Raw genomic sequence first — 12647 nt, forward strand, 5'->3', positions numbered from 1 at the left:
CTGGCTTCTGACTTTCTGGCTTCTGACTTCTGTGCTTTCTGGCTTCTGCTTTGCAGGAGGTTTTTTTTTGTTTTTTTTTTTTTGGTTTTTTTTTTGGTTTTTTTTTTTTTTTTTTTTTTTTTTTTTTAAGTATTTTTTGGAGTTTTTTGGGGTTATTATATTGGCCTTGGCTGTGAACTGTTGGCTGTTGGCTGTTGGCTTGTTAGCTCTGAGTCTATCTCCTCAGACGCCCTACCTCGGTCTGATGCTCTTTCCCAGGCCTTCTGCTTTCCTCCATGGATCGTAGGCCTCGCTCCTCCAAGCAAAAGTCCCATTGCAGTGGTCTATCGAACAACTAATCAATGGAGCCTCACTTTGACCAGAGCACCTTTGGTTCAGACGGCAGGAAACAGGGATCACACAACATGACGCCTCTACGCCATGCACCCACTACGACCAGGCGTCCCTGGCGCAGCATCGCTAATTGGATAGCCTAAGGATGATAAGTCAGTAACAATGAACTATTCACAAAGCCCTATAGAGCACCGAGTTGCCAAAGATTCCACCTAACCAGAGAGAACGAAAGCAAAGGTAAAACAGAATTAATATGCTCTTTGTGTCTTTCTTTTCACCTACCTTAGATGTTACCAGGCCTCGGTAACACCTGTTCCTGCTCCTGATCCTGATCCTGCTGGAGGGGGAATCTCCTTGACGGCCGAAGCTCGAGCTCTACAGGACCCAGTGAATAATTCATTGGTACTGACTTACCATTCTCAGGCTACCGCAACTGTGTGTCATCCTGTCCCTACGCGAAATCCCCAGAGGCACTCGGATCAAGTGAGGCCCAGAGACTAGAAGTTCTCTAGCGCCACCACAATGGTCCTTCCTCAAGGAGTCGTGAGGGTCCGACGGAGTGGAACCCCCCATCAGAGCAGATGAGGAGTTCGGAGGAGGCGGCAGAGAGGCCGGCGGAGGGGCCCCGGGCTCCGATGGTAGGACGGAGTGGAGCCCTTATCGAATCGGATAGGCCTCTACGGAAAGAGCCGAAGAAATAAAGAAAAGAAAAAAAAAAAAAAAAAGCGTGGTTAGAATACTATAAAGAATAGCATAAACAGCAAACACCAAAAAAAAAGAAAAAAAAGTGCAATATGTTTACTCAATAAGAGAGAGTACTTACAGATCCGCTTAGGGCCCCATTTCGATAAGCACTGCATGAGCTTATTGCAGTCTTTGGGATGGTCGCCGCTGAGCATCCATCGGTAGTGTTTCTTGTGATGACTAGAAGGACAAAGGCAAAAAAATAGGAGTAAGTTAATGGACCTGCTGGACTCATTTAGCAATAGCTAAACAGTGGGTGACGGTAGGCAAGACAAAACGAAGCCATACATATGCTAGATACTTACTTGATGACGGCTCTATAGTGGATTGTATTTCACGGCTGGAATAGAGCATTTTTTATGGTCTCTGTGTGGCCTTTATAAGGCATGTGAAGGGAGGTGGAGAGGATGTGGGTGAAGAGAGGAGAAAAGAAAAGAAAAGCTGAGGGGAGACGAAGGGTATTTATGAAAATTGTTTTTCTTTTTGTGTCGTCGATATGACGTTTTACAGCAACGCAAAGGAAATTGGTATCCCACTGCCAAAGGTATTAAATAATAATACTAATAGCCATCATATGTCAGCAATAAAGAAAGCCATTGTGAAGTATAATAGTAAGCGAATGAGTGAGTAAAAAATAAATATTTGAAATGTAAAGAGATAACGCGTTCAGAGGGCAATGCCACAAAATTATTATTTTCCGCCATGACGCCTTCGGTCAGATGTTCGCATGAAAACTCTGTTTTCTGGTTGGTCAAAACATTTACACGGCAGATAAGAGAAGCAGACATTGTCCATCTTCGGTAAAATTAACCTTTTTTATCTCCAAATGCTGTATGAATGAGTATGGAAAGAACCATTGAGTCAAATATAATGAATAATACAAAATAATGCATTATATAGACATATACTTTCTTGCTGTCGACGGCGAGGGCTCTTTGGCGGATTGTGCTTTGGAGAAAAGGAGAAAGGATGAATGCTGAGTGGTTTTTGTAATCGCTCAGGGAAAATAGTAAGTGAAACCAATTTGTGATCTCAAAGTATTGACTGAATAGCAATACAAATACGACATTTTGCTTTTATGCAAGAAAAAAAAGAAAAGAAAACGGCATAGCGGGAATTGAAATCAATAATCTGTGCACCTGTGATATCATTCGTCAATTTTCATATGCTTACAAGGTGGAGAAAGAGAACAACATTCCATCCTCAAAGATATGCAGGGTCATACATACAACAATCTGCCTGCCCACAACAAGAGCACGAGCCACATTGCCCTCTTTGTATGGTGTACAACAAAGAAAGAAAGAAAAAACAGTGAGCAATGTGCTGTAGCTGGAGTAAAAGGACGAGACCCAAAGTACAAGCATATTAAAACTCGCATACTCTGTTTCTCACTCGCATAATCAGCTACTATTCACTATTCTTTATTACACATTTTGCATTGTATTGTATGGAAATAAAAATAAAAATAAGAAATAAAATAAAATTAAAATAAAAGTAAAAGTAAAATTAAAATAAAGTAAAAATAAAATAAAATAAAATTAAAAATAAAAGTAAAATTCAAAATAAGAGTAAAAATAAAAGTAAAAGTAAAAAACAAAAGTAAAAATGAAAATAATAAATAAAAAAAAAAATATATAAAAAATAAAAATAATAAATAATAAATAAAAAAAAAAATAATAAAAAAAATAAGATCGTATTGATTTTAGAATCAGGTGTCTAGTATGGTATGGCATACTAGGTAGATGGTAAGAATGGTTTTGAGCTTGAGTAGTGCTGCTTTGGCGGTGATCTGGGTTCGCGTGCTAACTGATTGCCTTGAACACCCGATAGATAAGATCAGCGCTTCATACGATTCTTTACACGAAGTCAGAAAAAGAGGTAGATAGGCTGATTGACAGTTTTGAACGGCTTGAGAGGGTCGTGCTCCGAAAATAGTACAGTATTTGAACAAGAACTATTTCATTTCAATAGCAGATAGAAGACCCTGGATGTTTTGCTATCGCGAAGTATTTCTTATGCTTCCATCAATACCAATAGCTATATTGAGTCGTAGCATAACACTTTGAAGTGCCATTTTTTTAAGGATAAGAAGCAACGACGTGTCGATAGCGTCATGTGCATCCCTTGTCCATAAAGCAATATATGTGTATTCGGCACACTGTTCGAGTTGGAAGGATGACGCCTGGAGCGAAGCAAGAACTGGCAGCCAAAATCAAGGTCTTGGATTATATTGAGGGCAAGCGGTCAGAGAACCCTGAGGCTGTTCTCATGTCTCTGACAGCAAGCGACAGGTCTTCAGTGTAAAGTCGTTCACTGACCCAGACAAATCATATGAGGTGGCAGTCGATTGGAAGGCGGGCGAAGTTGACCAGTTCAATGGGTGCACATGTCTTGATTTCTTTCGAGCAGAAATGTGCTGCAAGCATATCGCATTAGCGACGTTAGAGCTCCCTCATACCAGTTTTTTTTATCCTGGGGAAGTTAGAGAACAGTCTCTTTTAGAAAGCATTTTAGATGACAATGCACCTATTCCTGGAATACAAGAAGTAGTACAGGCTGTACAGAAAGCCTCTGATCTGTGCGAAGCACGACTTCCAGTGCTACCAGGACTCAAACTTAGTAATAAACGTCAGAGGCAACGGTGAATAAGTAATTTCTAGATAAATATAAAATATGAACAGGTTCAAAGCATTGAGTGAAGTTACGATTTCATATTTTATTCAGCTAATTATTACAAAAAAACAATAAAGTTTTTTTTTTTCTTTTTCTTTTTCTTTTTCTTTTTTTTTTCTTTTTCTTTTTCTTTCAAATGTTTCTACTTAAAAAAAACAATAAGTTTTTTTTTTTTTTTTTTTTTCCTCTTTTTCTTTCAAATATTTCTACTTCACAAAAAAACAATAAAGTTTTTTTTCTTTTTTTTTTTTCCTCGCTTCAAATATCATTCATCCTTCTCCAAGTTTGTGCATCCATATTGGGATCAGGGGTAGGATATCGACGTTGAGCAAACTCCTTGTATAAACTTACTATTTCTTCTCTTTCTTGTTTACGTCTTCTTTCTTCTTCGTCTCCTTCCTCTTCCTCATCCTTATTCGCTTCCTCGTCCATGGCCTTCTCCTCCTCCTTAGCCTTAGCCTCGTTCTTCTTCTTACCCCTAGCCTTCTCCTTACCTCTATCCTTCACCTTAGCCTCTTGTCGTTGTCGTTGCGATTGTGATGATTGCTGTCGTGTTTGCTGCTCCAGTCGATGGAGCTCTTCTCTTTTTCTTTGAGCTTCAATCTCTGCACGGACAGCTCTTTGCTGGGTTCGCAAAATGAACGGCTTAGGTTGAGTCAGAGGCCTCACCTCCTTCTTGGGTATAGGTTGCCTAGGAGGAAGAACCACCGCCTTTGGATTCTTAATCCTCCCCTCTTCTTCCAACAGCCTCTCTTCCTCCTCCCGCTGTTGAAGCCGTGCCCAGTATCGTTTGTTTCTACCTTCAGTCTCAAACTGGAAGGGTTTAGGGATTGTCCCTGTGGGCTTGGGCTTCGGCTTCAGCGTGGGCATCGGCGTTGATGCGCGCTTTATTGGTTTGGGCGCGAGTGGCCGAGATGCCAGAGGGTCGTATCGCCTCTTGGCGATAACTGGCGACTTTGGAGCCGCCAGTCTGGTTTTCACCAACGCTTGTGCCTTTGGTGGCGATGGTGGTGGCGGTGGCGGCGTTGCCTCTGTTTTTGGCTGTTGAGGTCGTGGCGTCGGCTTTGGGCGTACACCAAGAGGATCATATCGTCTCTTGGTGACCACAGGGGATTTAGGAGCTGTCAGTCGTGTTTTCTCCACTTTAGCTACACTCGAGGTTCCTGATCTTTGAAGGACCTATGCACGTGTATTGTGTATTAGAGAAAATAATAATTCTGTTACAACGATTCTTTACAGACACACATTTATACATAAAATATATAATACACATATTTCAGAACTCAAGAACAACAGCAACAACAACAGCAATAAAATATAAAACAAAATAAAACAATTAAAATAAAATAAAGTAAAATAGTGTAAAATAAAATAAAGCTCTCCACTGAAGACTCTACAACAAGTTAAGCAATTACCTTTTTTTGACTCATGAGTACACTCTTTTCAAGCTGCTGCTTGCGTTCTGAGAGAGGAATAAAAGGTGACTTGGGCTTAGCTTGCTGCTCATTGGCGATTAGGTCTTGCAGAACCGGTGAAACTGATGTAGCAACTGGTGGCGCTGATGTAGCAACTGGCAGCATTGGTGCAACAACCTGTGGATTAGAATGTGACTTGGTAGCATTGTTTTTATTGATGTGTGGAGTTGGATCATAAAAGATGGAGGGCTCTTCTTTATGTTTTTGCTGTTGTTGTAGCCATTGCTTGCCTTGAAGATATGCTCTTGCCATACGAATATTTCGAAGTGGTGTCATCTTTGCGTTCTTCTGTTCTTGCGTACCGGGTAAGTTGGGAAGGCTCATAATTATAAAGGGGGTATCGGGTATCAGGTATCAGGTATCAGGTATCAGGTATCAGGTAACAAGGCAATAGGTAAGAGCTTCTGAAGCTTGGACAAGTGGAATGGTTGAATGAAGAAAGGAAAAAAGGTAATCACAACTTATTAACTTTATATACGACGCGACATTGTAGGCACGTGAAACCGCGGTCACTAATAAAAGAAAGGCGTGTTGTACACCAGTGTTTTGTTAACAGCTCGCTGAAGTTCCCTTAAATTTTTTTAGTGTTCTATTCAATAAAACCAGCCTATCAGCTTCCACTTACTCAATACGTATGTACACAACCTCCGTCAAACGAAGCTATTCTCATTTGACATGGCATACTAAAAAAGGAAAAATAGTGCTTCAGCTATTTAGTCACGTTGTCGAACACTCCCACCACGCCACACGTCTTGGTCAATATAGGCATCCGCAATGATGCAAACATTGTTTGTTCATCAGCATTACTCTAAAGTTGAGCAAAACTCGTTGTTCCTCAACAGCTGTTTAACCTACGTGAAAAAAGAAGTAAGTACATTTACATTTAATATCGGACTGCAAATACACCGAGCTGTGCTGTCCGTAATAGATATCGGTCTACAATAATGATAAATATGGCATTCATGCAGCAGCAACAAGAGTACTGAAGATAAATGCAGTACTTCACACAGGACTCGAGATTAGCTGTCGGTTTTGCACCACTATCTAACAAAAGATCATGGGGTATTCATATTGCAATGAGCTTCTAATGATATCATGCAAATGGTATATGATTCAGCGGATCACGATGTTTGGTATCAGGTACTGGAATCGCTTGTCAAACATACAACATGTACAGGAAAGAAGGAGTAATGTTCGAAAGTCATGTTCAGTACATACTGCAGGTAGGGACCGTCGCTTTCTGGTCAAGAACTTTGATGATAAGACTGGTATACTTATTGATGTCAAAGCAAGGTCGAATACTAAATTGCTTCATACTCTGAAGCCCTATGTGGAAGATATTATGCAAGGATCTTATGGATTCCAAAAAGCAAGACCTTCCCTGTGTGGCTATGCTATCAGCTGCGAATTTTCTATTCCAGTACGACGAACAAAAGCAAACTCTTTGAAAAACCTGCAAGAAAAAAAAAACTGGATTTAGGTCGCATTTATTTTTGTTGTTCTGCAAGACCAGATTAAGGGATTCAAGAAACAACCCTTCAGAACTAATCGTGTAGATCTCACATACAAAGGAACTTCTAGATGTCAAGCAGGGATTAATTTGCAAGCAGGACCTAGGGAAATATAAAGAACAGGGTGAGTGTACAACACGAATTAAGATACATTGATAATATCCTATTTTTATTAAAAATAGCTTTTTGAAGAATGAAAAATAAAAATTTGGGACTATCCAGACCTGACTCATTATATTACAATTCGCAGATCAAATGGCAAGTGGTCTCTATTGATATTGATTTTTGTGTTAGTTTAGGTGAGAAGGACAGAAGATGTAGAAGAGAAGTGGAACTGAAGAGACAAAGAGACAGCCAGACTTCCTCCAATAGTTAAGGCTTATTCCGGCCTGGAAAAGCAAGCTAGTGTGAATACCAGTTGTAACAGACAACTTTTTTAAATTGTATGGAAAAACCTCCATTTGTCATTAATTTCCGAGTTACCAGAGGCGCTTTAATATTTGCCGAAAATCCGAAAGTTACAAACAACTACAGAACCTTTTTCTTGTGCTCTTCATTGCACAAAAAAATGTATAAATACTCCACGGGTGTGGTGTGAAACCATATCTCTATCTTTTCGCAAGCAAGCCCTTATTTCTTCTACAAACTTACAGCAATCATCATGTCTACACCTTCACACAAATATCGGTCAATCCAGCCTATCAACGATGAAAAACTGTTGACCCTAGAACAAAAACAGGAAATATTACAAAAATGGGATAGGCACGTAGCAAACTGCAACATAGAGGTCGGAGGAGAATCTCTATTTGAACCTGAAAAAAAAGTGTTCTGCGATTTCCTAAACATTCCAACGAAGACCTTTAACAACATACTAGCCAAAAGGGAAGAACTGCTGAACATTCCGGCCAACCAGTCCTCCGTGCGATATCGCCTTACAGCCAAAAGCAAATCGTTCTACCCAGTTGAAGTGATCCTTAACCATACCATTGAGCACTTCAGACGCGAGCTTCTTCTGCCTGTCGGTGGCTTGACAGTGCAGCTCATGGGAAGCGCAATTTATACGCTCCTTGAGTCCTCCGTGGGTAAGCTTACCTTTGACAAACCCAAATTTTCGAAGGGTTGGCTAAATGGCTTCAGAAGCGGTATGGACTCAAGACGTTTAAGCTTCAAGGAGAGGCGGCGTCAGTCAACATGGAGGAGATTCGCCCCCAATTGGACTGTATTAAAAATATCCTCAGTCAATATAGGCTCGAAGACATTTACAATTGCGATGAGACTGATTTGTTCCTTCAGTCCACATCTTCCTGGAGTATGGATTATGAATGGGCTTCTCGTGCCATGGTTTCTGGCACTAAGGTGCAGAGCACAAGGATTTCAATTCTTTTCGGCACAAATGCAACAGGAACCGATCAGCGCAAGCCCTTCATGTTGAGTAAGTGAAAAAATAGTATGAAGTTGGTACGAATAAAACACCATATTAATCCATTATTTTTTGCCATTATAGGCGAGAATTTGCCACAGGGATTCAAGGGAGCTAGAGAACTATTCCATTCAAAGTTTGAAGTTTTGCCATGGAAGAAGCCGAAGGACAAGTTGTGGATATCTCCCGGGGTTTTTTGAAGGAGAGTTCAGCAAGCTTCCAGTGGAGCTTCAAAGGGCACTTTACGAACCCTGGATTGGTAAAAGACCAGATTACATGACGATCTCAGTCTTTGAGATTTGGTTACTTCGGTTCCAGCTGAGTATCGCAGCCCAAGCTCCTGACCGCCGAGTCGCATTGTTGTTGGACAACGCCACGTGCCATATGCCTAGGGATATTGTGCGTGAACAACTTCGCAATGTACAGCTGGTGTTTCTTCCGAAAAATTCAACAAGCATGACACAGCCTCTTGATGCTGGCATAATAGCTGTATTCAAAATGAATTACAAAAAAGAATGCTTATTGAAGACTTTTTTTAAACGTCAGCAAGCACTGAGCGCGGGGATAGATGGAGCCAGGGTACGGAGGATGGGAATTGATAACATTGTAGGATGGGAAAATTGTTGCGCGAGCTTGGGCTGATGTGAAACAACAGTCGATTCGAAACTGTTTCGCACACGTCCCAATTTTCTGTAAGCAGCAAGAGGCTGAGCTCAGAGGAGCAGAAACTCAGTCTCGAGATCCTGGGGTTACTATGGCATAGACCAAATACGGAGAAGTCTTTTTGCTGAGCAACAGAGACTCTTGATGCTGAAGATATTCCTTTGAATTACGGACAAGATCCAGAAATAAGACCAGTTCAGAGCTCTCTTGAATCCGACGCCATGGTGTTGGCATTGTCCAAGCTCCTAGATGGATCCCGTCCTATTTGCCAGTACATTGATTCAATGCTGGAAACGTCCCATTTCATAGAATTTTTTAACCGTGAGAACAGGACTGATCTGGTAATCGGCCCCATGGGATAGGAGAAGATCTTGAAGAAGAGAACATGGACGACGATGATGATTATGAACCCAGTATTTCTTCTGACAGCCCTGTCGTGGATGGCTACAGCAATACTCTGTCCCCAGAGACGAGAAATCTCCAAACGCGGAGACAGGTATATAGCTCATACAGTGTTGCTCGGGAGGCATCGTCTGAAGAAATGGAAGAAATGGAGGAAATGGATCTGGATGGCGACAGGCGCGATATATGCATGAATCCTGAAATCGATCTTCAGGACCCATACATACTTTTTTGAGGCTTCAACGGTGCTAGAACACTTTGGTTACAGCGAGGTGCACAAAGACTAGAGGTTCTGTATGACTCTACAGCTAAAGAAGATACGATTTGCATCCCCGAGAGTCAATTCGAGAAGCACCGACTTCTGTATGAAGATGAGTTAAAGAAGCGGCGGATGGCATCTCAAATAGTAGAGGAGGATCGAAAAATTAGAGATATGTATTTGAATGGTGTAGGAAGTTACCAGCTGATGGGCAAACTCACACAGCTGCAAAATCCATCAGCGCAGTCACCAAGCTTAATGCAGTGTGCGTTAACTCCGCCCTCGGCCCCGGCTCCATCCCTACCTTTGACTCCATCTTCGTCTTCATATTCTATTCACCTTCATACCCATCCATACCCTTGGCCCCATTCTCGTCAGCATTTCCACCAAATCTAAGGCAGCGTGCGTTGGTCCCAGCCTCAGTCTCATCCCTATCCTCGGTCCGGATCTCGTCTTCATCCTCAATTTCGCCATCATGCCAACCTTCACTCCCATCCTCACTCCCATCCTTACCCTCATCAGTACATCCAAGGCAGCGGACGCTAGCTCCGGCCCCAGTAGATACACGACGTTTCATCCGACCATAGATCGGACGAACCAGATGGAGGTCCTTCACCCTCGATAAAATCGTCGCCTATCCTTTGTGTTGTTTAGCTGATTTGTAGCTCGCTGTAGTGGATCCTTTCGTCTCTTAGTTTTCGTTTGTTCATTCATTCATTCGTTCGTTCTCCTTTTTTCCTTCTCTTTTCTTTGTGCAGTACCGCTAGTTACCAAAAATAATCATTGCCAAATTGAAAAGATAAAACTATATATTGAACTAAAGCCATGCACGAGGGCTTTAACATACTGATGAAGGTTGTAGAAAGACAGATGTCTAAAAGTAAGAAATGACTCGCAGACATCATTTAAGCAAGCACAGGTTAAATAGGTCTCAATCAATATCTTTGCTATCATTATTTGGTATTTGCATCATTCAAAGTTGAGTAGTTAATAAGGCGAGATAAAAAATTGTTATTTTGAATATATATATTGATTATTACTGATGGTATATGTATATCAATTGAAAATATTACGGAAAAGAAGGAGGAAGGGGAAATGCAAAAAATGATCTCATGTTGATGAGGAGGGAGAAGATAAAATTGTTTTTGTTCAATTCACAGTCACTCTTCACCCTCTTGGATGATGAGCGACAGAACTCGCATTGTTTAACTACCCCTATTCACAAGTTCACCTCGCATTAACCTACACAAAGCAAGAATATACTTAAATATAGTCTCACAACTCTTTCTGGTGTCCATCTCGTTATTCAATTGAAGGTAGGTGGGTTACATCCAAAGTTCGGTACTGCGCAATATCCTCGCCTCTCTCCGTCTGTGTATCCAGCGTACATTCGATAAGCGTCCATTTGATGCGTCTGTAACAATTCCGTAAGACTTAGCAAGCTGGTATTCTTCATCTCCTCAACTCGTTTTCTTTCTTTTGTTGCACTGCCACGTCGAGCTGCACCATATTGTTTGCAGCCTTGAACATAATTTTCTTTCTCACCTCGGTGATTACAAGAATTTGAGATCCATGTGGCGCTCAAGTAAGCGAAGTCCACGGTCCTTGACCGCGCTTACCCACAAATCTATGTTGTTGCGCCAGAAAACATTTCTGACTTAAAGAAAACTCCATTGCTCCAACCATTATAGTATCGATGATTGTTGACCTTGTAGCCTCATTTGCACTTGGGTCGAACATATAGACATTGTTCCTGAGAGACACTGTTTCACAACTTGATCGAGCATATTCGCTTCTTCAATTGTCAAATCGCTGACCTCAATCTTAAAATCTGGTAGGGCTCCCGGATATGCTGCCACTTTATACTCTACAACGACGTCATTCCAGGTCCATGACGAAAATTGCTTAGATGGACTGTCCAAAGATATAGAAAGGGTTCGAGACTTTTTATCCAGAGCTTTTTCCAAAATAGCACGCAGTTGCTCGTTGCTTCTCAACAACACAGGGTGACCCCATCATGCACATATATTTGGATGTATTCGTATTCGTCTTCATCAATTTTCTCAAAATGTTGGCGAAGGACTTGCCGCAGTTCCTCAAGAGTTGCTGTTTGAGTATCAGTGTTAAATTGGCAAACAATCCTTTTTCCTTCTCTTTTGTGCACAATCCCAAGCGCTAGTTTAAATAAGTTATATTAGAATGCTTCTTTCGAAATCATAAGTTTCAAATAGTCTTTGCAACGTCGATCGCCACTTACATATCTCTGTGGCTCTCAAATCATTATTAGTTTGATCGACCTGTCGAGCTTGTAGATCCGACAGTTGTTTCTGTAAATATGCGATCTCTTCTAATTTTAGATCCAGTTGTTTCTGTAAATCTGTCGTCTCTAATAAAAATGAAATTAAAAAATTAAAAAGGAGTTCAAGTTACTGATGCAATTAATATTTTTGAATTGTTTTTTACCTGAAATTGGTACTTCAACAATGACCTGTATAGCTCTTTTAGACAGTTTGTTAAAGACATCTGAGAGAATGCTCGTTGAAGGTAGTTTCGTGGCGTCGTCCTGGTTCTTTAATTCAATTGGCTGATCCTCGTTTCCAAAGGGGATGGAGACGCTCCAGAGTTGAAGATCCTTGGGCTTGATGTTTGAGGCCACAGTAATATTGGAGTAGATGGCTTTCTTGAGATCGTCTACAGTGGCATCTTCTGACACGATAGCTGTGAAGGGCGTCTTTTCTCCATCAACAATGCAAAATAGTTTGACCATGGTTGAAATAGCTCGATATAAAATGAAAGTATGATGAAAATAAAGGCATAAAAAAAAAAAACAAACAGATGGGATGGGTTGACATTGAATGCGTCATATATCACGTGACTTTTGCCTGTTGTGGCTGGTCATTAATAGTTATATAAATTAATTATAACTATTTTATTTTTACTTTGTATCTACTAATCGGGACATTCTGTCAATCCACAGTTAAAAGAACCTTTGTGCAAAGCCTTAAGCTATCGGTGAGTCCACCTCACCTAGAAAGCATCACAGTCAGGCCTGTAGGCTAAGTTTATAAAAGCCAAAGAACTTCTTCCTCAATAAAGTCTTTAGTTTTCCCCATACGTCTTGTTCTTGCTATTATCTTTTCCCCTTTTCACAACAAGCATTTGCCGTC

General features: G+C 40.9%; 3 protein-coding genes across 3 annotated transcripts; 1 reads left to right on the forward strand and 2 right to left on the reverse strand.

Moving 5' to 3' along the window:
* Positions 1–3228: 3228 nt before the first annotated feature.
* BCR41DRAFT_423722 (hypothetical protein) lies at positions 3229–3722 on the forward strand (the record flags this gene model as incomplete). The annotated part of the gene is made up of 2 exons (XM_022030319.1): positions 3229–3377; positions 3563–3722. Exons 1-2 carry the CDS (start codon positions 3253–3255, stop codon positions 3720–3722), a joined length of 285 nt encoding a protein of 94 aa, XP_021879569.1. The 5' UTR covers positions 3229–3252.
* Positions 3723–6272: 2550 nt separating this feature from the next.
* BCR41DRAFT_116330 (hypothetical protein) lies at positions 6273–7165 on the reverse strand. The gene has a single exon (XM_022019425.1). It carries the CDS (start codon positions 6967–6969, stop codon positions 6433–6435), a length of 537 nt encoding a protein of 178 aa, XP_021879570.1. The 5' UTR covers positions 6970–7165; the 3' UTR covers positions 6273–6432.
* A 3943-nt stretch (positions 7166–11108) lies between these two features.
* BCR41DRAFT_116345 (hypothetical protein) lies at positions 11109–12287 on the reverse strand. Its single transcript, XM_022019426.1, has 3 exons — positions 11944–12287; positions 11738–11857; positions 11109–11655 (listed from the first exon to the last, which is right to left on the reverse strand). The coding sequence occupies exons 1-3, from the start codon at positions 12245–12247 to the stop codon at positions 11474–11476; spliced, it is 606 nt and encodes a 201-aa protein (XP_021879571.1). The 5' UTR covers positions 12248–12287; the 3' UTR covers positions 11109–11473.
* Positions 12288–12647: the final 360 nt, after the last annotated feature.

This window comes from Lobosporangium transversale, assembly GCF_002105155.1.
Source record: "Lobosporangium transversale strain NRRL 3116 chromosome Unknown BCR41scaffold_29, whole genome shotgun sequence".
Classification (NCBI taxonomy): domain Eukaryota; kingdom Fungi; phylum Mortierellomycota; class Mortierellomycetes; order Mortierellales; family Mortierellaceae; genus Lobosporangium; species Lobosporangium transversale.

Excerpts from the sequence above, each read along its gene's own strand:
- BCR41DRAFT_116330 (XM_022019425.1), bottom strand. The coding sequence starts at position 6,969 with ATGAGTCAGGTCTGGATAGTCCCAAATTTTTATTTTTCATTCTTCAAA.
- BCR41DRAFT_116345 (XM_022019426.1), bottom strand. The coding sequence starts at position 12,247 with ATGGTCAAACTATTTTGCATTGTTGATGGAGAAAAGACGCCCTTCACA. Across the intron at positions 11,858-11,943 it reads TGTTGAAGTACCAATTTCAG|ATTTACAGAAACAACTGGAT; the intron begins GTAAAAAACAAT and ends TAGAGACGACAG. Across the intron at positions 11,656-11,737 it reads TTTGAGAGCCACAGAGATAT|CGCTTGGGATTGTGCACAAA; the intron begins GTAAGTGGCGAT and ends TATTTAAACTAG.